The following is a 24,057-nucleotide window of genomic DNA, read 5'->3' as shown; positions in this document are numbered from 1 at the left end:
CCAAAACAATTTCCCGGATGCAGAGGCAAAATCAAACAGCAATTACCTCTGCAAGAAAGAACAAGTTTCTCCAAACCCATCCTAGGCAAAAGCCAGAGTGCAAACTGTAAGGATGTGGCCGTTTATGTGCAGATGGTCCACTGCTGGGAAAACAGCAGGTATTCTGAGGATAGCAGCTGTCCATGAATGCAACTGCAAAGTACCTGGACAGCTTGTCTTTTAATGCTAAGCTGCCAGATGATTTAAATTTATGCAGAAAAAGTTAATCATAATTCATGGCCCCGGTGTAAAAAAAATAGTAGACTGTCAACATTCGCAATAAGCCTAACGAAAAGTGATTTTTTTTTTTTTTTCAGTGGCAGCTCCTTAGTATCCTGTGTCAATTTGTGAATTAGTTGCAGGCTTCAGGTGTGTGTGTGTGTGTGTAGTGATGAGAGGGAAACAGAAAAAAGAGTTTGAAAGCTTATTAGGCTGTGTTTTTATATTGTTCTATTAGCAATATAAAAAACAACCAAATATACCCTTTTGCACATATGTGCACACGGTTTTCTGCTAATTACCAGACTCCTTTTTATGTTTTTATTGACCTCGTCAATTTGTACCTCCTCTTGTTGTTTACTGTTTCCTTCACAGTTGTGTTCTGCTGTCATTTAGATTCTGTTTTCCACTCCTGCTGCGCTCTTACTTGTTATTTCAATTTTTTTGACTACTGTTTATCTTTTAAAGTTGATTGCTCCTCTGTATATCTTTGTCTTTATGGTCGGCTAAATTTTTAGGACTCTTCTACTTATTTGTACCATGTAGTTTAATTGTTTCTGGCATTATCTGCATCTACATTGGCGTGTCTACACGTCCGTGTGCCTCCTCTGATAGCATAACTAGATTAACCTTTTAAAACCCATTCCTCCCACTTTCCCCAAACCCATCATCAATGTCTTTGAGTTAAAAATACAAAACATAAGCCGGAAATAAGAGCACCTTACGTATAGTCTTAATGACGGTCAGTTTATTCTACAATATGCCCGAATAGCAAAGCCAAACAAAGGAAATATCTTTGCTGTTGCATATGTCTGAACAGGTGAGATTTTGTTGAGTTTTGGTTATACTTTGTGTCAGAGATCAGTTGCCAACAAAATTCACTTCCATAGGCATAAATATAATTTCCTGTCTGGCTGTTTTCGTGCCAAACAAATCTGATTTTAATTACTCTCTAATTGGTGGAATTAATGTTTCAGATGGAAAGAAAACATGCCCTCTCTTCCACAGCACAGGTCTTCAAAACTGGTTACTAGTGCAGTAAACGTCAACTAATTTCGTTGTAAAACTTACAAACATTCTCAATTTAGAATCACAAATTTTCAGATTACCATTCGAGCCTTGGCAGGCAACACGAGCTCCACCTCCTACTGCACTTGTGCGGTTTCTTCCATGTGCTTGTACTTTCGTAGGCGGCCAGAAATGTGTGTTGCACAGGGAGTACATACATTCGTGCCCTGTGGTTTCTTAGAACTAGGTACTAACAGGGTGCTTAGCCAGGCACTGACTCCTTCCTCCCATGTAGAGGACCCACTGGACAGCTATTCCTACAAGAGGGATGACAAAGACGGATGGGATCCCCCCCTTTGCCTCCCTTCCATATACACTGGAGTGGAGATAGGAAAGGAACGTGGATTACTTACTTAAATTTAATACCTACCAAGGACATGTGTACTAAAGGTGGGGATGTATCTAATGCTGCCTTTCTTCTCCTCCGGACAGACGATTGGTCTTGCTCTGCTTGCCTCAGAGCTATTTAGCATTTATTTCACAATCACCACTCAAGCCATTTCAATATCACCTCCTCCAGGGGGATATGTAGGTTTGACACTACCTTCTTTTCCCCCAGTCTCCACGTTCAATCTATTCAGTGGACGCTGGCAACATAAACACCTCCAGTACCTAATCCGAATTATACTATGGAGGTGTTGCTGCAACAACTTCACATTATTGTGTGTGTGTGTGTGTGTGTGTGTGTGTGTGTGTGTGTGCATGTGTGAATATGTGTGTACAGGCAATGGATCTCACGTCAGGTGTCCTTAAAATAAGGAGCCAACTTAAGACAGTCAGACAGTAGTTCCAGGCATGGTCTCCCTCAACGTCACAATAAAAGTCTAAACAGCAAGAATCAGAATTTCCGATCAACAATAAAACACACACAAACGTTGTTTCCACAAAAGGGGGCTGTCTGCTACACCCATACTGTATAGGGGTACCCTTGTGAGTTTTCTGCATAAGAAGATTTTGATTGTCAGTCAGCCACCCTGACAAAGCAAGAGGAAAAGAAAAACATGATTACAGATAAAGCAGGAATAACCCTGAGTACAGATTGCTAACACTGGTTGTCAGTCTGAGTCGAGCTAATTCCACCATGCACTGAGCCCTCTCTTCTGCTGTTTCTGTGTGATAATACACTAAGGAGCTCAAATACAGGCAAAGGCCTGCCAGGAAGTCTTAAATCCATAGAGCAAAAACAATTTAGTGTATTTTATAATGAACTGGCTTTTCAATCTACGAAAAATTGGATTACTCAGTCAAATCATTGTTTATGGCAGTTGAGATAAGACAGCACACTGACGGACCTGCCACAAAGCAGGAGCAATTATAAAATAGAGTTGGCCTTCCTCAACTCTATGAAAAAGGCAGTAATGCATGATCATGAACATGCCACTTTTCAACTGCAGGATTCTGTATCCAAATAAAGGAGTAGTTCCTTAAACTCATTAACCCTTTGCCTTTGTCCTTCTAAGTCCACTTCCCAGGCAAACCTTAAGTTGGCTTATCTTATCCTATGTAGTTCTTCCTAATATCTATGTGCTTTATTTGTCGATCTCCTTGTTTCTCAAACATCCTTAATCCTCATCCTAAATATAAATGAAAAGCAACCGTATATGACTGAGTCAAACAGTCATAGAAGGAGATTAATCAATAATATCTCCAATCGATGAGCTCTCCGGAGGTTGTAAAGACACGCTGGACGTTGCCTCCAACTACGTAACCTCCATTTCCCTCAAGCAGGTGAAACAATCCACTTGAAGCGCGTCTGCCTCCAGTCCGATGGAAATAGAAGGGGGAAATAACCTGTCGCACAGTCTGAAAACTGCTGCTGCAGGAGCCTCGAAGACGAGACCTCTTTACCACTTGTTCGAGGATAGACGATTCACATACTCGGCACTGAGTTTGGCCATGTTCTGAAAAACACTACAAGATGCCTAAAGTCATTTCTTGGAAGGGGGAGTAAAAAGACGGAATATTTAGTGGCTGCTAAAGCACCGGAGATTCTCAAGAATTAATGTGATTATTTCAGAAGGTGTCATGCGGAGGGAAAAGGTGCGAACAGCGTGACTATTGTCACAGACCATTTCATTTCAGGTAAGACTGTCATTAGCTAGCTGGATTAGCACTATGCTGTGCTCAAATCATTTTACAATGCAAACTAAAGTCTATGATGTTTTCTGCAGCATGTACAGTACTAGGAAATGGGGAGGTCTCCTACAACTGCAAGACTTATTTTAAGTAATTTGAGCAGTTGGAGAGAATAAAATAAAAAATCTCAATGAAACTAGCTAAGTTCAGTTACAACAAGTGCAACAAGTTACTCATTTCCCAATGGTCATGATTTTCTGACAACTTAAACCAAGAAAATAGATAACGCAATGCCGAATTGAACATTTCATCATCATCTATCTTCAAATATGTTTCGATTCAAGGAAAAAAAGGCAGTCCCGCAATCTTATCAGGTTTTTCAGGTCCAGTGTTGCCTGCCTGTGATCACAGAGTCTTGACTTCACAGCTGTGCTTCCGGAGATAGTCGGGAGTGATAGGGAACTGAGGAATGGCCGTCAGGTGTCGGGGAACAAAGAGGCCTCAGGAAGTTATGGGAGACTATCAGCCCTCCAGTTTGAGCCTGCAGATATGAGATGAAGGCTTCGCCTCCAGGAAGGAGGCTCGCACACTCAAACGCTTTTTCTCCGAGACATTGGCAGACAAGCACAAACACACACAAATTCAAACACACATCTCTACACGCAGACCAACATGTTTGCCGTCTGTCTGCCCACCTACCTTTACCTGTTTCAGTATCTCTCTCTGCATGAATGTATGCAGCTAAAAATATTGCCTTTACAAAACTCATTTTCAGCTACTGTCAAAGTGTTTATCCACTGCACATATAAAATAAGACATTGCGCAAACACTAAATCAGATAAAAGCCCTTCTAGCCAAGAGACAAATTCACACTGCCTTTTCTTGAGGCTTTAATCAGAATTGAAAAACCTTTAAAAACCTTTAAACCTTTAAAAATGAAAGGAAAAAGAACAAAACCCTTGTCTCTAAATGCCACAAAGTGATTTAATATTCAAAGCCCTTTAATTTCTTGTACCTGCACATACTGTTTGACAGTGCATTGAATCCCATTTCACACTTAGGATCGCCGAAATGTCATCTTACCGTCATCTGTATCGGGAATGATTGTGATTCTGGCTGTGGGAAACTCCGAGCCCAGACGTCCCCCCATGGGCATACTGAGGGTGACGGTGAATATTTCCTCCTCTTCATACAGGGAGTCATCGATGATCACAACCCGGCAGGATTTCTCCACCTCTCCTTTGTCAAAACGCAGGATGCTGCGATGGTCCTCAGGCCTGGAGATGTAATCAGAGTAGGACAGCACTGTGGTGGGGATGGTGCCTGTGGCCGAAACTGAGTGCACAGAAAACAGAATTAAAGGAAGCAGAGTTCATGATCTAAACTCTGCCACAGCACAGTATACTTTTTCTTCACATAAAAATCCATACATAAATATAACTTCCTTTTCCCTGGAATTATTTTTTTCATGAACAATGTTTACATGCATCCCTGAAATACTACCTTAGTATGGTTTCTATTTTCTCTGATGCACTGATTAACTGTTGCCGTGCACCTACGTTTGATATGCAAGAATTTCAAAAACTGAGTAGTGCAAACCAGTGCTAAAGCCGATAGTTGTTTTTCAGTTTTTTTTGGTTTTTTTTTTCTCATTCACCATCTGCTACTCCAGTGCATGGCGGCCAAATTAGTAATACGCACTGGGGTCCAGCAGAGGGAGAGGAAGGCATCACTACCAAACACTTCATTTTCTCAAGAATCATGGCCATTGTCACTTTGATCATTATTTCTATCTCCAAAAAACACGCACTGGAATTTTAAGACACTGTTTTTTTTGTGTTACCTTGCTGGGTGTAGCAGATGACCATGAGCTCCTGACTGACGTCCCCACTCCGGCGTACCGGGATAAGCAGCTCACCAATGTCCTCCTCTATGTTGTACGCAGCTGAGGGTATGAACACTGTTGATTCTGTATGCAAGAAAACCCAGCATCAACACATTAAACAATTACTGTGATACAGTGTGTTAATAATATTTGAGTTGAATGATTAAACTTAAATCCTATCTGACTTCGATATGCGGAAACCGCTTGTGTATGATTGGTTCTCTTGCAAATTGAATGTGATAAATGGAATGTGAAGTGAACTGAATTGGAGATGAAGAAACGGGAAAAGCTTCAGAACATAAAATCACATGTGACGTTATTTACATCAAAAACCTTTAATGCACAGGTTTGCAGACCGTGCACTGGGAGAAATGACAGCTCTCATTACAGCTCTGCTCATGGCGCTTCCATCATGTTTTATCAAAAGCCACAATCTACTGTTTATTTATGGGCAGCAAATATTCCAACCTAAAGTCAGTTTACACAGTATGACCCAGAGAGACGGCACTGGCTATTGACCCAGCAAGTTACACAGGTGAATGTGGAAAATATGTGTTTAGGAAAAGAGTCGGGTATATTTTAGAGAGGTAAAAAAACACTGTGTACAAATCTGTGTCTCACACACTTTGTTCCATTTAAGAAGTGTATTGTTAGTTGTCCGCATAAATTGCTAGAATACAAAGGTGTGTTCATTCCGTTTGCAAGCAGAGACACGTTAAACACTTTTGTCTTTTTTTACTCAACGGTTTTACTGGCGGATCTCCATCTCTTTGTCTCGGCCCTTTCTCTGAGCTTTATATAGCGTTCAGAAAGAGAATGAGCTTGCAACATTTCTGTCATGAAATCCACAGAGCTCAGACAGAAGCCCTGTGTCCTTCCCGGTGAGCATCACGGTTGCCCACATTAACAAGGTGCTGGTAGGTCAACAGAACTTGACCTTCCCTTTTTCATTCCAAGGACCATTTTAACAATTACAAAGGACGAGGTTGCCACTCTTCCCTTCTTGTTTCTAGCACCCAGCTGTTTTCAGTCTGAGCAACTGTTGGCCTGAAATAATTTATTTTTTTTACTGTTTCATGGTGTCTGCCCCTGGGCTATTAAATTTTTCTTCTCTCAGTGAAAAGAAACAAAAAAAAAACATTTTTATAAGCCTTCATAGTTTATTTGACCTTGAGAGGCCAAAGTACATGAAAACTTTAGAAACCATAAACAGTATAATGATATGATAATAGGCATATGGCTGTAGGAATACAATATCTGTTCAGGGCTTAGGAAACAAAAACAGATTTCCAAATCTTGCAAAGAGATAAATTTGATTGCCCTCCAGAGACTGAGGTTTTGTCAAACACAGTTCCAAATAAACATGTTAATTAGCATAAATTTTTGACAGCAAATTCTTCTTTTTCACCAAACGAAGCCCTATGGGATAAGAAGAACCATTATCCATAATTCCATCCATCTGTCCATCCATTTTTCTACCACTTATCCGGAGTCGGGTCGTGGTGGCAACAGGTTAAGCAAGGTAGTCCAGATGTCCCCTTCCCCAGCAACGCTTCCCAGTTCGTCCTGGGGGAGGAGGGGAGGCGTTCCCAGGCCAGATGCGATATGTAGTCTATCCGTCGTGTTATGGGTCTACCCCAGGGCCTCCTACCAGTTTGATGTGCCTGGAAAACCTCCAGTGGAAGGCACCCAGGAGGCATCCTGATCAGATGCGCGGAGCAGCCATATTTATATCATGCAATTCTCTATCTCAGCTCCATCACACTAAAGCTGTTTTCGGAAATACCTTTCATCTGTTTGAGCAGATCTTCTTCCATTTATCATTATGATAATTTCCCATGCAAGGGAGGTCAGCTTGGTTATCTCCAAATCCTTTTGATGTTGTTTATCAACTCTTGTGTCTTAATGTGAATCAATGTTGCATTTAAAATACTGCGTTCTGATGCCGTCAGACAGATGGAAAGACGCATTTCCCCATTAGATCCTCACAACATGGATACAGATGAGATGAAGGCTGAAGAATTCCTGGCAGAATTCCTCTGCTCTGCTACCTTCAGATTCTCTTACACTATCTATCATTGCAATTTGGCTACTTTCCCTAAGAAGGTATTGCCTTCTCTCTCTTTCTTTACTGATTCTTCATTTTCTAACCCACAGAAAAAGGGCATGTACGGTGTTATTTGTTGCCGTCAATCAACGTAGCCAGCTAGCTTTTTCATGGGTGTGCCGCTCATTAAGACTGCGCCCCTTATTCAAAATGTAACTGACATCTTTTTTGCTTTTGCAATGGATCTCCTTCTGTATGATTGTTGAACATCTGTGCAAAATGATGTGTTGGTCCTGACATCAAATGCTCAGTGATATTTTACAAAGCTGAAAAATATTCTGGTGTCAAACTTGATAGTAGCTCCACTTGTAAGACCTGAGTGTGTTGCCTCGTTAAGCAACAAAGCCCAAAAATGCTAAATGCACGGCACTTTGCCAGTATTTGCTTTTGGTTATAGATTTTCCTTCTGAAAACCTATAATCTCACTAAAGCTTAGCACTATTCCAATCTTAAGCAAGGTAATTAAATGTAAACATTTGAATAAATAATAAATCCCTGAAAGTGAAATCATTACTGACCATCATCAGGGTCCAGGATCTCCACAGTGGCGACCTCTGGGAATTCGAGGGCTGCCATCACCGGCTCTGACAGAACGATCTGGAAGGTCTCTGACACTTCATATTCGCTGTCTGACAGGATCCGGACCCTCCAGGTGGCCGTGGTCTGGCCAGGGTTGAACTGCACCTGTTTTTGAGATTTCCCCCGGAAATCTTTGTCCTTTTCTGCAGTGCCATCCTTTGTGCCAATACCTTAGGAAGGACACGGGAAAAAAATGGCTATTATCATAATCAAGTAACATCTGCTGAACCAAGTAAATATCATACATCAGGCATATCAGAGAATGTATCACCTTTGTTAGTTCTTGTCACTTTCAACCTCTAATATTCATTTTTCATATTTATCTTAAAAAAACAGATTTCTTTAATCTCTTAATCTCTATCACTATTAATGGTCAAAGTTATACAGATATTGTCAATAAAAAAGATAAAATCAAACTACTGTTTTTCATCTCCTGTAAAGCCAGGAAAATGTAATGCCCGTAGTTGGTCTAACCGGGCAATATCTGTCCATCTTTTGGGCGTAGTTTCCCCCCCCCAGTATTTGAAAAGGCCATGGTGGGAATAAAGCTTATTATCCCTCGTGTCAGCCTGTTCTCAGCAGAAGTGGTTGGAGGGTGACTTGCGTTGTCTGACCTTCAGCATGTGAGCTGTTTGACGGGGCTTACAATCACTATAGCCGTGACACGGGCTGGATACCTGTTGAGAAGGAGCACTGAAGCCGGTGAAATGTCACACAGCCTTTCCATTGTTTTGTTAACTGGTCACACAACACGCAGCAGGGGTCTGGCAGTAAATAGAAAGAACTTGGCTACACACTCCAAGGCAATGCTGCAGGCTGCCACAAACGTAGGAAAACAAGATATACGGGATAGATGAAGCACTGGGGTGAAATGAACTCTTTTTTTTTTAATGCTGTTTGTTCACAACTGAGGGAAGAAGAAGGAGAAAAGCTGAAATATCACATCAGGACTACGCACAAGATCTTCAATAGAAATGCATGAGTTTGGGTTTTTAAGAAAATTACCATTCTATTCTTTGATGAAAATAAAAAAAATGGGCTTTGATCTGCAAGTGCAGACGGAGGGAAAAGGCCCCTGCACACATGTGCTGAGATAAAATGGTCAAGCTCAATGGAGCTTGAAAAATCAGCAGTCTTCAAAGAGTAGCTAGGAGAGAGGAGAGTATGATTTTCTGTATCTCCTGCACAAAGCTTGGATTGGATGGCCCTGATCACAGCAGTCACTCTGAGGCTTCGCAGCGGGTGGGCCCACTGCACACCTACTTTGAAATGGCCAGGTTGGGAATAGCCTCCAAACTGGTGCCACCTGCACTGTGCACGTTGACCAGTGAAGCAATAGTCCATCAGTGGGCTCCTCTGTTCCGTGTTCACTCGGGTGGGGCTGGGCAAGAAGAGATATCCCCAGCCTGCATTTGAAAGCACTGGCCTGGGATCAGTCACTATCTCATCGCAAAACTGGGGCAGATGGGTGGCTTAAATTATCAGGCTGCTCTGGTGGCGGATTTATGCCGGTTAATTAAAATGGTTTGCTTTTTCTTGTTCTCCTATCCTCACCAGAGCAGAGGAAGAGGGAAAGTCCAAATGATCACTGTGAGAATGTATTGAATGCCCTGGTTTCACAAGGTAAATTGTTTGCTAGTTGTGTAGCTGCAAGGGGAACGCTGCTGAGATGTTTTTTAAGCATGTATGGTAAAATATAACTCCACAATAATTCTTTCGTGGGTAACATGATTGTAACAAAAACCAAAGTTGATTATTAAAGCCTCCATGCAGTCGTGTTGCTTTCCGGAGATGTAAATATACTTGTGTTACAGGCTAAACGTGGCAGAAAAGGGCAAATGGTTAGACAGGCAAAATACAAATATACATTAATGTAATAGCACACCAAATACAGTTCCTGTTCAATCTCTGAGTTTTTTTGGATAGAAAAAGGTATTTGATAAAAACAGAACAGAGTGGTGTATGATCAAGGAATTACTGCCTGAGGATGTAAACGTATACTCACTTACTATGATGAGAAATGGACAACATGGATTTAGAAAGAGAAACGTTATTGCTATTGGTGCTTTGAGGGCATTGTCAAAACAAAATGGTTCTGACTTGAAAAAAAAAAAAAAACCCTCTAAATTACACTTTCCATCACCAGCATTGCAAGGTACATCATCCTCCCTCATCCATTACTATTGTTCCCCTTCATGCTGCCTCAATCATAAGAAAACTGCACCATGAAAAGCTATGGGTTGGACTTCAAAGCACACAACAGTAATTTTGGACATTATGAAAATGCAAAGCATATCTTTTTCGGGGCACTGAACAACAAGCGCAAGTTGAAAGTAGCAACCTTTAATTTATAATGCAACCATTAATAAAATAGCAGCGATGCTCCAGAAAATCAAAACAAGGGACAATTGTCCAAGCTCCTTATACACGATATACAATTTTGTTGTTTAATATTAATTTGCAGAGAGATCACTGTGCGGTCACCCCGCAGGCATTTCAGTTGATATCTCATTTTCTATTTCTTTTGCTTCCGCACCTCATCAACACGCACAACCAATTATAAGCGTATATTCTCGTTTCCACAGGTGTTGACCTCTTACCGTGAATTATCATCAGCTACATCTGCCTGCAGTACAGTATACGACGATGTACCTTAAGATTGTGTTTTTTTCCTTTTCATTTCACTGAGTCACTGAGTAGAAATACCGTGCACTGTGAGGCGCTACGAAAGGTCAGAGAAAATCTGCATATTGCCTCAGAGATATTTCATACTTTCATAATAAGGCCCTGGGTCAGACAAATATATAGACGGCAGTACAGTAAATTATTCTATGGGATTTGACCTTTAACATCAGTTCGTTTTAATCACACCTCATCTATATAGACAGAATAAATGGCAGCACTAAAAAGGCTATTTGTGCCAGTGGTAAGAATTCCTTCCACTCATAAACGCTTACAGCGGCTACTTTTTTTTTTTTTTTTTTACAGTTTTAACAGGTATTGATCATTTGGTCCAAGCCAGTAAACTTCCTCGACAAACATTTGGAGTGGCGTCTTTCCATGGCCACCGACTTCAGGTGACCTTTCTCACGTGCACATGCGGTCCTCCTGGGATTGTCCCGTGCTATTGTGTGATTGGAATGTAAATACTGGCCAGAAGAGAGAGGCGAAAGGCCATGACCTGTGTCACCCTAGAGGGTAAAATATATCGAAGAGTGTGGTGTATGTAGTTGTTGTCTGTGTGCTGTGGGACGTTTTCACTAGACAGACAGGCGGTTTGCAAAAAGTTAACAACATCTCCTGACAAGGAGTGTGTTTTTCATCTTCTCTGGTTGTTTCTTTATCTGTCTGAACACGAGCTATCAGGATAACTGAAAAGAATCAGCTGATTCAGTGAAATGGGGTGGTAAGTTAGTCAAAGAGCAAAGCAACAAGGCAGTAGTTTATGGTTTGTATCCATGAATATATAAAATATTTCACTTCAACACAGACATACTTGCATATGTTCTTGTAATCTACTGTTCTTACTTTAATGTAAAAAAAAAAAAGTGACATGTATATAATGGTTCTATTGGTTACATACATGATTTTATTTCCTCTTCTTTCTTTCTTTTATTAGTATCTATTTAAATAGTATCTACACTGCATTCAGAAAGTCTTCAGACCCCTTCACTTTTTTCACATTTTGCTATGTTGCAGCCCAATGTTAAAATCGTTTGATAAAGTTTAGTTTTAGTTTAGTTTTAGTTTTTAGTTTTTAATAATTTTGCAAAGATATCTAAAGTTCTGTTTTTGCTTTGTCATTGTTGGGTATTGAGTGTAGATTGATGAGGGAAAAGGTAATTTAAATGATTTTAGCATAAGGCTACAACATAACAAAATGTGAAAAAGTAGAGGGGTCTGGATACTCTGAATGCTGCGTATTTAATATTTTTATATATTTTTTATTTAATATACATCGCATTAACTTATTCTTTTTGGTGCAGATCTGGACTTTTTGGTGCAGATCTGGATCAATAAACTAAAATAATATCAAAATATTTGAACAAATTAAAATGTTGCGTACTCTCAGTCGTTTCTAGTAACTTTAAATAATGGTGATGGATCACCTTGGAAGGAATTATTATTATAAGTGATCAGAGGCTGTGTCTGCTTACTAACGAACGAAGTTTCCCCCAGATAGCCACGACGTTTCAGCACCACCTCTAGGAACTTGACCTCTTCATCCACCACGTAGCGTTCCTTCTCTAAAGAGATCCAAGCCCAATTAAGACGGAACTGCTGGTTCTTCAGTTTGTTGCCTCCTGCAGACAAAAATAATGAATTAAGTTAAAGACACTCAAAATGTCCCCTTGAACTCATAATGCAGCAAAAGAAAACAAAGAAGAAACGTCAAATAGACTAACTGAGACCTAATAATCCAGGACATGTTTTGAAAATTGAAATAGTTATTTGTTTCTGGAGGGGTATTATCAGAATGATTTCTTGGATACCTTCAGGACCTGACTTCACTCAGTGGGAGGTATTAGGGGTGCACAGCCCTTACGCAAAAGAAATAGGGTTTGTGCCGTCTAATTGCTTCATTTCTAATTAAAATAAAAGGTGTTTCCTGTCTGAACTGGGTTATTTTATCCTCGCCTTTTGAAGTTGGATTCAAAGGCCAAGGCTACAGTCCTGCAGGGCATTGCTGCTACCATTTGACTTTAAAGACTCAAAGCAGAGCCACATACACAGGCATCAAACACACAGAGATACACACAAAAGACTGCAAAGATGTACACACACCGATTCATCCAGAAACCACATCACACTTTAATGTTGCAATTTCTAGAGCACTGAGGAGCAGTCTGAAAATAATAATTCACTGGTTCCTAAAGATCAGCATGCATCCACCAGACTGCAGAGTGAGAGCTGCCGCCTGCTGCTCGTGGATAAGGATGGTGAGATCCAGATGACTGAGCCACTAAACATCTGGCATTTTTGAAAGTGGTGGAATAACAGCGAAAGTACCGGGAGGGTGCAGGGGCATTGTTCCAGGGCTTCAGAGTGTTGCTGTTGTTTGTGTTAGGCGCGACTCACAGTCTCTACTCAAGCCCCACCCCGATTGTTACGGTCGGTAAATCTGCCACGTCCAGCCGACCCCTCCACTGTGTCCGTTTCCTTCCTCAGTGGGCACAGTGAGGCCTATACACATTCACCCGGGGTGTTTTATTGTGTGCCAGGGTGCGCGCATTTACAAGTTTTTCTGTCTGTGTCTGCACGTGCGAAACGTTCTCTGCACCTGCTCGGAGCTTTTTTCCCCTGGTCTAATAGTGTACATATTCCCCTCAAAATGAGTGAAATTGGGTCGTAATGCCCCTTACATCAATGCTTCTTGACAGTATGGTGCCGGAACTGGATAAAGAGGACAGAGTCGCTGTGTGATGCACAAGGACAACAGGCAGCACAAAGTGTTCCCTTTTTTCCCAAGCCTCACACAAAGCCAACAACTCATTTGAATCATTTAGGTGACTAAAATTCATGAATCAAAAATGAGCAAATGGAGATACTTTTGCGTTTTCTTCCAGATGGAGGCCTTTAAGTTGTGAAGACTAAGAATGAAGTGAGAGGCTAAACAAACATGCCTTTCTCTAATCTACCTTTGCAGTTCTGGTTAACCGCACTAATGGGCTTAATCAAAAATGCTGGAGAAGAAGAAGAAGAAGAAGAATGCGGAAAACAGATGCCGACGTTCCTGGAACTTCCAGATCCAGTTCAGAGCGAACTTCAGACAGACACTGTGATGTCAACACCAAGCTGTAACTGGGACAAAAAGCTGCAGAAACTGCGAAGCTCGAGTGGAAATAAGACTAGAAACTATTCACAGCAACTATTACAGCAATGTATTTTCTCTCTCCTGCAAAATTTACAAATACTTTGAATCTTTTAGTTGTATACATTTCATGAAATTCTCATGAACAGAGTCTATTTCTGTTTGAAAATAGGTGTTATTTGGTTTCAGAGGCACCACTTCAATACAGTTGTGTACGACGTTAAGGAGTCCCTGACCTTATTACGACTCAGAAAATTGTTTCCTTCACAATTCATACTAGGAGATTGGGAAAAACAATCTAAAACCTAATATGATGTGTTCAGAGAAAACACATTTTTTAGGGTTAACAATTTTTGGCACGACACACTGTGTTTAAAGCAGCAAAAATCGCACATGTAAAAGCCGACTCACTATTGTATTACATCAACTGGCGACAGACTCTCAAAATGTGTTTTGTTTTTTTTTTAATGAAAATGTCCCAAGTGATGAATTTAATAAGTCATACATTCTTCAGGTCTACCACAGTGCAGGATTTTTGCTTCCTGTGTGTTCCACATCAGTCTTCTGGAGACAGGGGACCTGTGTATGACAGGACCTCCCTACTCCATTTGGATTAGAGCCAGATGCATGGCACGCATGCCGCCGGTAAACACTGCATGTGTGATCTTTGAGTCGTGAAGGAGCCCGTCCTCCGCTGAGATAAAGGAAACAGATGAGGTCTTGGCAATTTGACCGACTTCACACATTGGCACAGACTCGCACTTGATCTCGAGCATAATTCTAGAAAATGAACAAAACAGATTATATGCATGATCTCTCTGTAATCAAACACAGGCAGAGACATCCCAGGATCCTTTATCGGCAGAATTTATTCCAAGGTACTTCAAACATTTCAGTAACGACATCAAACGGCGACATGTTTTGTAAAATTACTGACACGACACGGAAGAAACAGCCTAGGGCTGCTGTCCTTTTCAAGATGAATGACGTTTAACACCTGTTTGCCCTCAACAGTATTCAAAAACATCAAGTGGCTCTATCAATTATTCATTTTTCATATCCAACGAGGTCTGACTATGATACATCTCAAAGCCGCGCTTTCAAACCTCAGAAAAAAGTCATTTATGTCCTCAGTTTATATTACAGGACATACAATCCCGCCAGGACATGAGCAAATATTGAGTCTAGGACGCCTTAAAGTCCTGGTAAAGCTGCAGTGTGGTGTTCAGGGAGCTGGGGGAGTGGAGGTGCTTGTTTCCAGAGGACCACCTCGCTCCTGCAGATTTCTTTCTAATTAAGATAAGCAGGGGTTGGAGTGAGTCCACTTCAAAGAGGCCCCAAGGATAACACCAGAGTTAATCTTTAACCAGCACTCACAGCACTGAGACGGAATTTAGTGAACAATACCGGTACCTCATATGTGCACTGCTCAGCAGTTCAGTGCAGAAACACACATCATCCTGTGTGCCGTGAATGCATCACGTAAGATGCTCACAACAGGTACGTGGACTTCATATCGGTTTATACATTTTTACCTCTGCCAAGGAGTTTATGTTTTCACCCGTGTCCGTTTGTTGGTTTGTCTGTTTGTCAGCAGGATTACGCAGAAAGTACAGAACTGATTGGCGCCGGACTTGGAAAAGGGATGGGACATGGGCCAGAAAGAACCCATTCAATTTTGGGGCAGATCCGGCAATTTTTCATCCCATCCTCCTTAACATTGCGAGACGGGGCATTTTTCGACATTTTTGTCGATCTCAAAGGTTTTCTATTATAAGAGCTACACAAACACGCGTAGGACTGTTTGGCCTCGGCAGAGGTATGTGCTCTACCGAGGGCCATTCTAGCTACCTCCATCGAGGAGGTTATATTTGTTGGTTTGTTAATTTGTGAGCAGGATTACGCAAAAACTACTGAACCGATTTGCACCAAATTGGAACGGAGGATGGGCCAGTGAAGAACCCATTAAATTTTGGAGGGGATCCGGTTAAAGGGGCGGATCCGGGATTTTTTTTTTTTTTTTTTTTTTAAATCGCTTTCCTTAACCTTACTAGACAGGGCATTTTTCGACATTTTTGTCAATATTTGGCCTTGGCACAGGTATGCGCTCTACTGACTGCCATTCTAGTTATAGACTTTATTTCTACATAATATTGATATTCTCATTAAAAATTAGATGAAAGGACTCCTACAAATTCCAGTGCTAGTCATCTTAATTCACTCCCTGAATGAATTGACTGCCTGTCTTGTTGGTTTCTAGTAAGTATGCAGTAAGTCCCTCTACACAACAACATTTACACAAAAAAAAAGTCTCAGCCTCTACAATTTTAACCATTTAAGCATAACCTGCCTTGTACATGAACCTTTTCACAAAAACCCTTGTACAGTTCTTGTAGCTGCACAAACACAAGTTGTCCACTCACATATTTGATGAGGGACAGAAACCTTTTGAGAGAGGCCAAAAAATGTGAGGGGCTGGACTGTGCCAACTTAGTGCCCCTGTCTCCTCCCTGCATACATGTTGCAGACAGCCCTTATTTGGTCACCGTCAAGCATCGTGGGGCCAGGATGCCCCATGTACCCTGGTCTGTTCGTTCAGCCAGGGAGACAGACAGGCGGCCCTTTGCACACAGAGCCAGCACCACACTGATTAGGCAGGATAAATCGGGACTAGTCTGTGAATCCTGTTCAATCAACACAATACATCTAAAAATACTTAATGATCATATACTGCAAATGGAATCTGTGCGCTAGCAGGCTCCAAACTGTAATCCACTGTAGCATTCAAATGTCACGCAAAACCCTATAGAGACAGACGAACACTAGCGCACGGGACCAGTAATGTGCTCACAATCCAGAGATTTCACTGTAGTGGGAGCTGTGTGATTCACACGAAATCCTTTCAGGTGCAATAAAGACAGGCCACACTGGAAGACAGAGCCACGGGAGCTTCACATTTCGTCATATTTTCATTTAATAACAAAGGCATTAAATCTGAACACTGGCAGAGTATAACTTCTTTCTATCACAAGCACAGATCTTTACGGCTGCAGATAAAGGAGGATGGATGACCAGCGGTTTTAGGACCAACAGTCCACTTATTGTATGTATAAGCAGTCTGAGCTCATCAAGTAAGTCAGCTAAAGCTTTGAACAAACTTTTATTTGACTGTTTTTAAGATAATTCACTCACAACATTCGCATAATTCTTCAAAGCCGCTAATTCTTTATCAAGCAACTCACATTTGCTGATTTAAGTGAGAGAAAAATCAGTTCTTAATTCTGGTTTAAAAAAATGATGACGATTCATTTTTGTGATGAAGAGTAAACACACAAATCAGTCACATTAATACCAGTTACCGGTTTTAATGTTTAGGCTGAATGGTTTATTTAGTATATGGTTTATTAAGCATATACATATTCTCTCATCACAACTTATATGGACTCTATAAAATGAGCTGTCCTTAAGTTTCAAGCGCACCAGACCATACCAGCATTCTTTTCACCTCTCCAATTAAGGGAAAAGGGATATGATAATCCTGTTGAGGGAAAGAAAGCACATGGCAGAGCAGAGAGCGAGAGAGAGCGATATGGTCTAATCACCCTAAGCCTTGTATCAGCAGTAGCGAGTGGGGAATTGGCCATGGCTTGAAAGATTTAGAACTGTTAAGATTTCACAGGCCCTAAACCTTTTTCTACCAGCAAAGCCTTTCGGGGAACTGGTCTGCCGTAAATCTGGCCACTCCACAGGGTCCATTCTGGCCGCTGTCCCCTCTGCGTCCACTCTAACACAGTGGTCACTCTGAGGCGATACTTGAGGCCTGAAAGAAAGGGCGCGCAAATATCGCCTCAAAGGCGCTTCTGGACAAAACTGCTGGGTCAGAGAGCCAAGCAAGGCTTAAAGCAAGAAAGACTTTGCTCTCAGCAGGTAAAGTTCTTTGAGATTAACGTGTGAACCACAGCTAGAGAGGTGATTTAACTCTCAGTGCTCCTTCCAAATTTGGAATACAATGCCTGGAAATCCTTTTGTCCTAAATTTTCAATTACCATATTGTAAATAAATGTGCTAAAGCTGTTTAAAAGGTGTTTAGAAATGCAATGCAATATAAAACAATCTAAAACCCCATTTCTATGGGAATGTAGTTAACTTGTTATGTTGGATCAGTTCAGAGTAGATTCTTTTTAGGATCATATTTTCACCACTTTATGGGTGTAAAAATAAATCACGTGAATTATTGTATTCTTTCCTTTGTTCAGCCTCACGCCGGCAAAACCTGACACTAAGACTAACAAACTGTTACTTCAACTGCTCAGAGTCGGTGCATAACCGCAATAGTTGGAGTTTAGCACAAAAACTGAACAGCTCATGAGAACAAGAACATATTTTTGAAAATGCTGCGCTATAAACCCAACATCCACAGAAAGCCATTCAAGGTAAAGCACTTAGCTTTATAGTTTATAGTAGTTTATGTGCCTTCTGTAAATCAGAGAAAGGTGCCTCAGTGTTCTTACAAATGTTGTCCTATAAAAAATGACTGACAGTAAGAATCCTTTTAAGCAAAGAAAAAAACCCTCATCCTGTCTCCACACTTTCTGTTTTTGATTCCAGATTGCAGCACAAGGTTGCTGTGGAAACCACACTGCGACTTTCTTCCAGGGTCACAAACTAGGAGCCCCTCGCTTGTGTGGAAAAGCCGGGAGGAATTCCCAGAGCTCTTATTTCAGATGGGGCTTCTTTTATTTGTGGCCCAGGACAGAAATGTGGCAGAGGCAATACTGTACAATGAGATTGTTGGGGAAAGGTCGCTCCTGTCCCGGGAGTCTGCTTCACGCCCAAAGGTCCTTACACACTGCCACAAAACCTACATGGGAGCACTTTGGTTGGGGAGATACATTTTTTTTTAAAGTTGTTGAGGAAATTTCAAAATGTATTAAAAAAAGTACAAGTGTACACATGGAAAAAATAACAAAACGGGGGACAGAAAAACAACTCAATACAGTGGGCATTTTGCTGGAGTCAATATTTCTCTGTGTCCAGGAATTACTGGGATCGCGTACATGCAAACATCCTGGATTTTTAAGTATAATCCTATTAGCCTCGCCTGGAAATATTAGTTGAAACAGAATCTTTCCAAACACCGTAAGGATTAGCAAGCAGCCAACTCTGCAGAAGATCTGCTGTGTCGCAGGTTGCTGATTTCCAACCAGGGGCACAGGGTGTCCCACCAGTTATCCCTGATCATGGCTGCATCACAGAGCTGGGTGGGCACAAGTTATTCCAAAGTATTTGCTTCGTTTTGGTTAAGCTGCAATTATCAACATGATGATGATTTATATAAACACCGTTTGGAAAGTCTCCAACTCACCATTAAATACATATGTATGCTGCATCTGAATAATTTAAAGTATAATTCCATTTACGTTCAGACTGCAAGAGATCTTTTGTTGTCTGACGTTGTTCAGAAGGATGATGAGTATTGCACCTGGCAACTAAAAAGATGAAAAGTCTAATGCTCCTATATCTGTGTACAGGCAAGTAAATAAATCAATTAACCGACCTTGAGTTTTGGAACCCGTCCAAAAGAGGTATACAAGTGGTTGGTGAGGGCTTTGCTTGTTCCGATTGTGTAGGTGAGGTCAGGCAAAGTATTCCTTGATTGCCCTTAAATGGCATTCCTGTCTGTCAGAGAGGATGCAGCCTTGGGTGTCTTAATTAACAGTCAGCCACATGGTTTAGAGAGCAAAAGCCTGAACTCTCAATAGCAGGGGAAATAACAACAAAAGGCTGAACGGGCAGCTGCAGGGCTTTCTCCGGCATTCGCGTGTAAAGGTCATTGTGGATTTAGAAATCAAGTTTCTCACTCATTTCAGTTAGGTACGGTATGAACGCCACGACAGCCCCGAGGCGAAAGTTACTGAAGTCGCTTTGGCAATCTTCTCTGAACCACTGAAAAAGATAAGCAAGATGCATAAAGGGAAACCTGCAGCAAAATACATCTACAACCATGTCAGCATTATGTACGAGCTCAGCTGTAAAAGAATAACATGCTACACTCCTTTTGAGCTTATCTTGGAAAACCAACAAACATTTTCATGTCATGTCACACTTCCTTACTCCAGAGATGAGCTCATGGAGACAAAGATCTGTCTTCATCGCCGGAGCTGAATGGCTTACATTGTTCGGACTGCATGTGCTAAATGCAAGAACAGAGGTAGTGCAATAACAAGGGGGTACAAGGGGATACAAGGGGAAGTGTGAAAAAGTGTGAGAAAACAAAGCAACATAAGGATGCAGGATGAAGGGACTTGACAAAGAGAGGGGTGGGGGGTGGGGCTGCTTTTTTTTGACCCCTGAATGCACAGTGTTTGCTCTCTTGTCAGACCGAATAATGGTGGACTGTTTGCTGAAAGCAGCAGTGTGAGGCCATAGAATATAAAACCCCATCCCAGTCCCACAGACTCATGAGCTCCATACTAATAGAGCCGGGTGTTTCTCCAGGCTGTTCTCAGTGCTGGTTTCATTTATAACGACATGTTTCGGCTGCATTTCACAGTTGTTATTTGCAAATCCTCACATGTAGAAAGGCTTTTTGCCTGAGAGCAAAATGCTCCCTGTAAAGCTGAAATGGTAATTCCTAAAGAAGTGTTAAATGACTCTCTGTCCTTTGTTTATGATGGGTGAAAAGGAGCCTTCAAGTAGAAATATGCAAACCTGAATGTTAAAGATAAGCATGCTAGTCTGCATTCATGAAAAGAGGGGAAAAATGTCTTAGGACTTTGTGTTGTTATTGTCTCCTCCGTGTAATACTGGACTGAAAATTAGTCTGTGCAGTGGAACAAACCCTGGGTTCAGCAATATGAACAGGTATGTGAAAAGAAGATTACTTTTAAGGATGCTTGCAAAATTTCATTTAGACACTCAAACTGCAAATGTTTTTCTCTGGAATTGAATTTGTAAAAAAAGATTTTTGGAATTCTTTGTTGGAGAATGTGAATGTTTGATGCAAAGTTAGAGACTCTCTGGTTGTTGCAAAGTCAGGAATTCTGTGAGTAGTATGTTTAGATTCAAAATATAACAATGATGCAAAGGTTAACAGAAAAACTTATTGTTACACAAAATGTTACTATTACAATCATTAGATTATTAGTTGTTCTGACGATGTAATAATATATCTGTAAATAATGTATATAATTATATACACGGTAAATATATATATATATATATATATATATATATATATATACGGTAAATACGACATATAATTTGTCCAAGTTGGTTGTGTCACACCCAATTTACCACAAGGGGATCAATAAAGTGTTATCATATCTTATCAAATATTGACCTATATTCCATAACATATTCTTTCTGCTACTATAGACTACCAGAACTATTGACTGCTGAAGTTACCTGGCCCCAAACCAAATCGCCCTCTGGGGACATTGGAAATAATGACTGGAAAGACTGAGAGATTGAGATCAGTTCAGGTCACGTGGCTTAAAATTTTACACATAGTGTAGGCTTTGACCGTCCAGTAAAGTGTAGGATACCTATCAGTATGCTGCATCAAACAAGACAAACTTACTGTCACTCCTGGAGTTTGCACAGGGAACAATGTTGAAAAATGACGACAGTATTAGAGAACTGCAGTGCTCACAGGTTGAAGCTCACTGACAAGTAAAGATAACAACTAAGATATTTCCCAAACAAACGTAACACTTTGAAAATTACCAGTGGATCAAATGTGTCAAAAACTCTCAAAAAAAGTAAACATCACGAGCTTCGAAAAGCTGCTCCCTATGTCGGGGCTGCCATTCAGAGGCCATTGTGTTCAAAGGTAACACACAAAGATGCATATCCTGGTTTAGGGATCACAACACCTGGACCCCCAAGGAATGGAATAAAATAATAAGATGTGATGAGTTTTATTACACAGACACTGAAAACTAATTAGATCTGAAGGACAAAAGCTAAATGTCAAAGGGGATAAACATGAGAGGCGTGGAGAATTGGCATCGTTGCCTACAGCTTTATCTGTGACATTTTAACTCAAACAAACTGAATGCCCTTTAAAAAATGATCAACTCTCTTTAGAAGGTGAGTTAAGTTAGCTGAAGCCCCATTAGGCCCCAATGCTCTCTCCCCGTAATGAAACGCAATGTGCCGAAAAACAGCTCTATGACTCATTGACTGGTGACAACCTTTTAAGTATTGCAGAACAATTTTTTAGTAATTGTAATGGCTTCGGCCAATTACGTGGGGGCTTAAGGAGCTAAATGTAACTGCTGTATCAGATTGTCCGGGTGTCTAGATCTGCGTCCCGTGGCCTTTCTCAGTTACCCTGTTCCCATTTTCTTGCTAATGTGTAACTCTTCACTCCAAGCCCATGTCCTGGAAAACCAAGATAAGCCCAGGCATGGTCTAGTTAATTTCAGGCAGAAAGACATTCCTCAGTATTCCTCATGCGGGAAGGGGTTGATTTGAGCTTTGGACATTTCACCGATTGTTCCAGAAATGTTTTAAAGCTTTTTTTTTTTTTTTTTTTTTGTTCCACAAAGCTACACGGTGCAAAAATAAAAGAGTACAACTCGACAAGAAAACGCATCACTGTAAGAACTCACACATATATCAAATATCATCTTTGGAACCAGTTATACATACAAAAATGCTTGTTCATTAAAAAATAAACATTGTCGTGCGGGTTGAAATTGGAACAACCGGAAAACGCAGACAGTTTAACTTAGATATTTGGTGCCTGCAGCTCTGTAAAAAGAGACTAGATAACTATGATTGATTTACAGGGCGCCGTCTACACTTTAACACAAAATATGACCTGCTTGCACCTGCATTACTAGTCACTTGATGATGGCTTTTTAAAAGGACTGCAACTGCAACTTTTTTTTTTGCTCCTTGTTAAAAGTTGACTTTTCAGAGATGTACTGTAGATGCTTGAGGGGTCTATGAAGTAAAAGATGGGAATATTCTCCGACTTAAATAACCACATAGTTCGAGGCTGCGATATATATTTTTAGAAATGTAGAGAAGTGCGAGCTAGAACCAAACTTGTTGTTTACTCCTAATGAAGTCTACAGGAAATATCAAAATAATTTCCATTCGTATGCAGATGAGGCTGCATGCCTGCTGGGCTCGCCTACTACATTTGAACCCTCAGAACTTGTCATACAGGCGGTGTTTGGAGAGAGAAATGCACGGCAGCACACTCATGCCATCGCTACAGGCGACAGGAAGCAGCTTGACGCCTTGCCCCCATCAATACTGAGACCACAGAGCTCTTCTATCTTTCATCTCCTCTGACTGCGCTTCCCTCCCATTTCTCAACTGGATGACTTCTCATATCCTGCTTATCAGACTCTACTTATGGAGGAAAGCAGGTGGTGGTGGAGGTGGTGGTGAGAGGGAGCCTGATCCACACGCAGAAACCCCGAAGGGTTTCATCAGCACCTTTTATGTGACGAGAGCCCTGTTACTCTCAAGACACGCTCCTATCATGTTCATAGTGAGTGTACAAAATGAAAATCTTCTCAAGAGAGTTTGCTTCAAACTGTGTAACATTTTCAGTTTCCCTCTACTGTATATATTTTCCTGGCACACTGAAATGCTGATAATATCGAAATGAAAGGAGCTGCTGTTTTTCTTGGCCTACATACCAACACTCTAATCAAAAAAGACAACAGCTTGAAATCAAAGACAAAGCACTTATCAATTAAACTGTAGTTGGTGCCCAGCATCTTGATGCACCATTTTGGCAGTACCAGCTTCATCTCTGATTATTGTATCAGGCAGCTGGCCCTGAGATGGATGGAGGGTGAATGCTCTGTGTGTGAATTTTTGTGCATAAAAAGTGTGTACAAAGGAGGTGCACCCTGCTCAAATCCCGAAACCCAGGACCCAGCTGGAGAGAGATGTGACACAACCTTAGTCCAGCTGTCAGGGGCTTATCATGCAGCAGGGCTGAAAGCAGCAGCTCCAGCCCAGTGCTGGGATGCAGGGGCCAAAAACACATTATCCAGAGTGATTTTGCAAAACTGAACAAAAGCTCTGCTACTGTGAATAAAAGAGATGTCACAGCAGCAACTGTAGCACCAGTTACTCTCAGACTTCCTGCTGTTTTCTGGCAGTGTCAGATTTGTCAAAACACCATCTCATAAAGCTCTTTGACATGTTATGACCAAAAATAAAATGAGACACAAATGGAATGCTCCAATAAGAAACTGAGATTTTGATTTTGCTTCATTATAGATGTGAAAAGATTCC

At 41.1% G+C, this 24,057-nt stretch overlaps 1 protein-coding gene across 2 annotated transcripts in view; it reads right to left on the bottom strand.

The window, feature by feature from the left end:
• frem2b (FRAS1 related extracellular matrix 2b) overlaps window positions 1-24,057 on the bottom strand; it is a 50,610-nt gene that overhangs the window by 14,073 nt on the left and 12,480 nt on the right. Inside the window, exons 3-6 of one of the 2 annotated variants that reach the window (XM_040131730.1) lie at window positions 12,131-12,277; window positions 7,913-8,143; window positions 5,246-5,371; window positions 4,486-4,737 (exon numbers count right to left, since the gene is read on the bottom strand). In XM_040131730.1, coding sequence (XP_039987664.1) covers window positions 4,486-4,737; window positions 5,246-5,371; window positions 7,913-8,143; window positions 12,131-12,277 — 756 coding nt within the window. The remainder of the gene's footprint in view (window positions 1-4,485; window positions 4,738-5,245; window positions 5,372-7,912; window positions 8,144-12,130; window positions 12,278-24,057) is intronic. The other variant, XM_040131731.1, reaches the window with a different exon arrangement.

The sequence above is a fragment of the Xiphias gladius genome, chromosome 7 (assembly GCF_016859285.1).
Source record: "Xiphias gladius isolate SHS-SW01 ecotype Sanya breed wild chromosome 7, ASM1685928v1, whole genome shotgun sequence".
NCBI classification, from domain to species: Eukaryota; Metazoa; Chordata; class Actinopteri; order Istiophoriformes; family Xiphiidae; genus Xiphias; species Xiphias gladius.
This window is presented reverse-complemented; position numbering and strand designations above follow the sequence as displayed.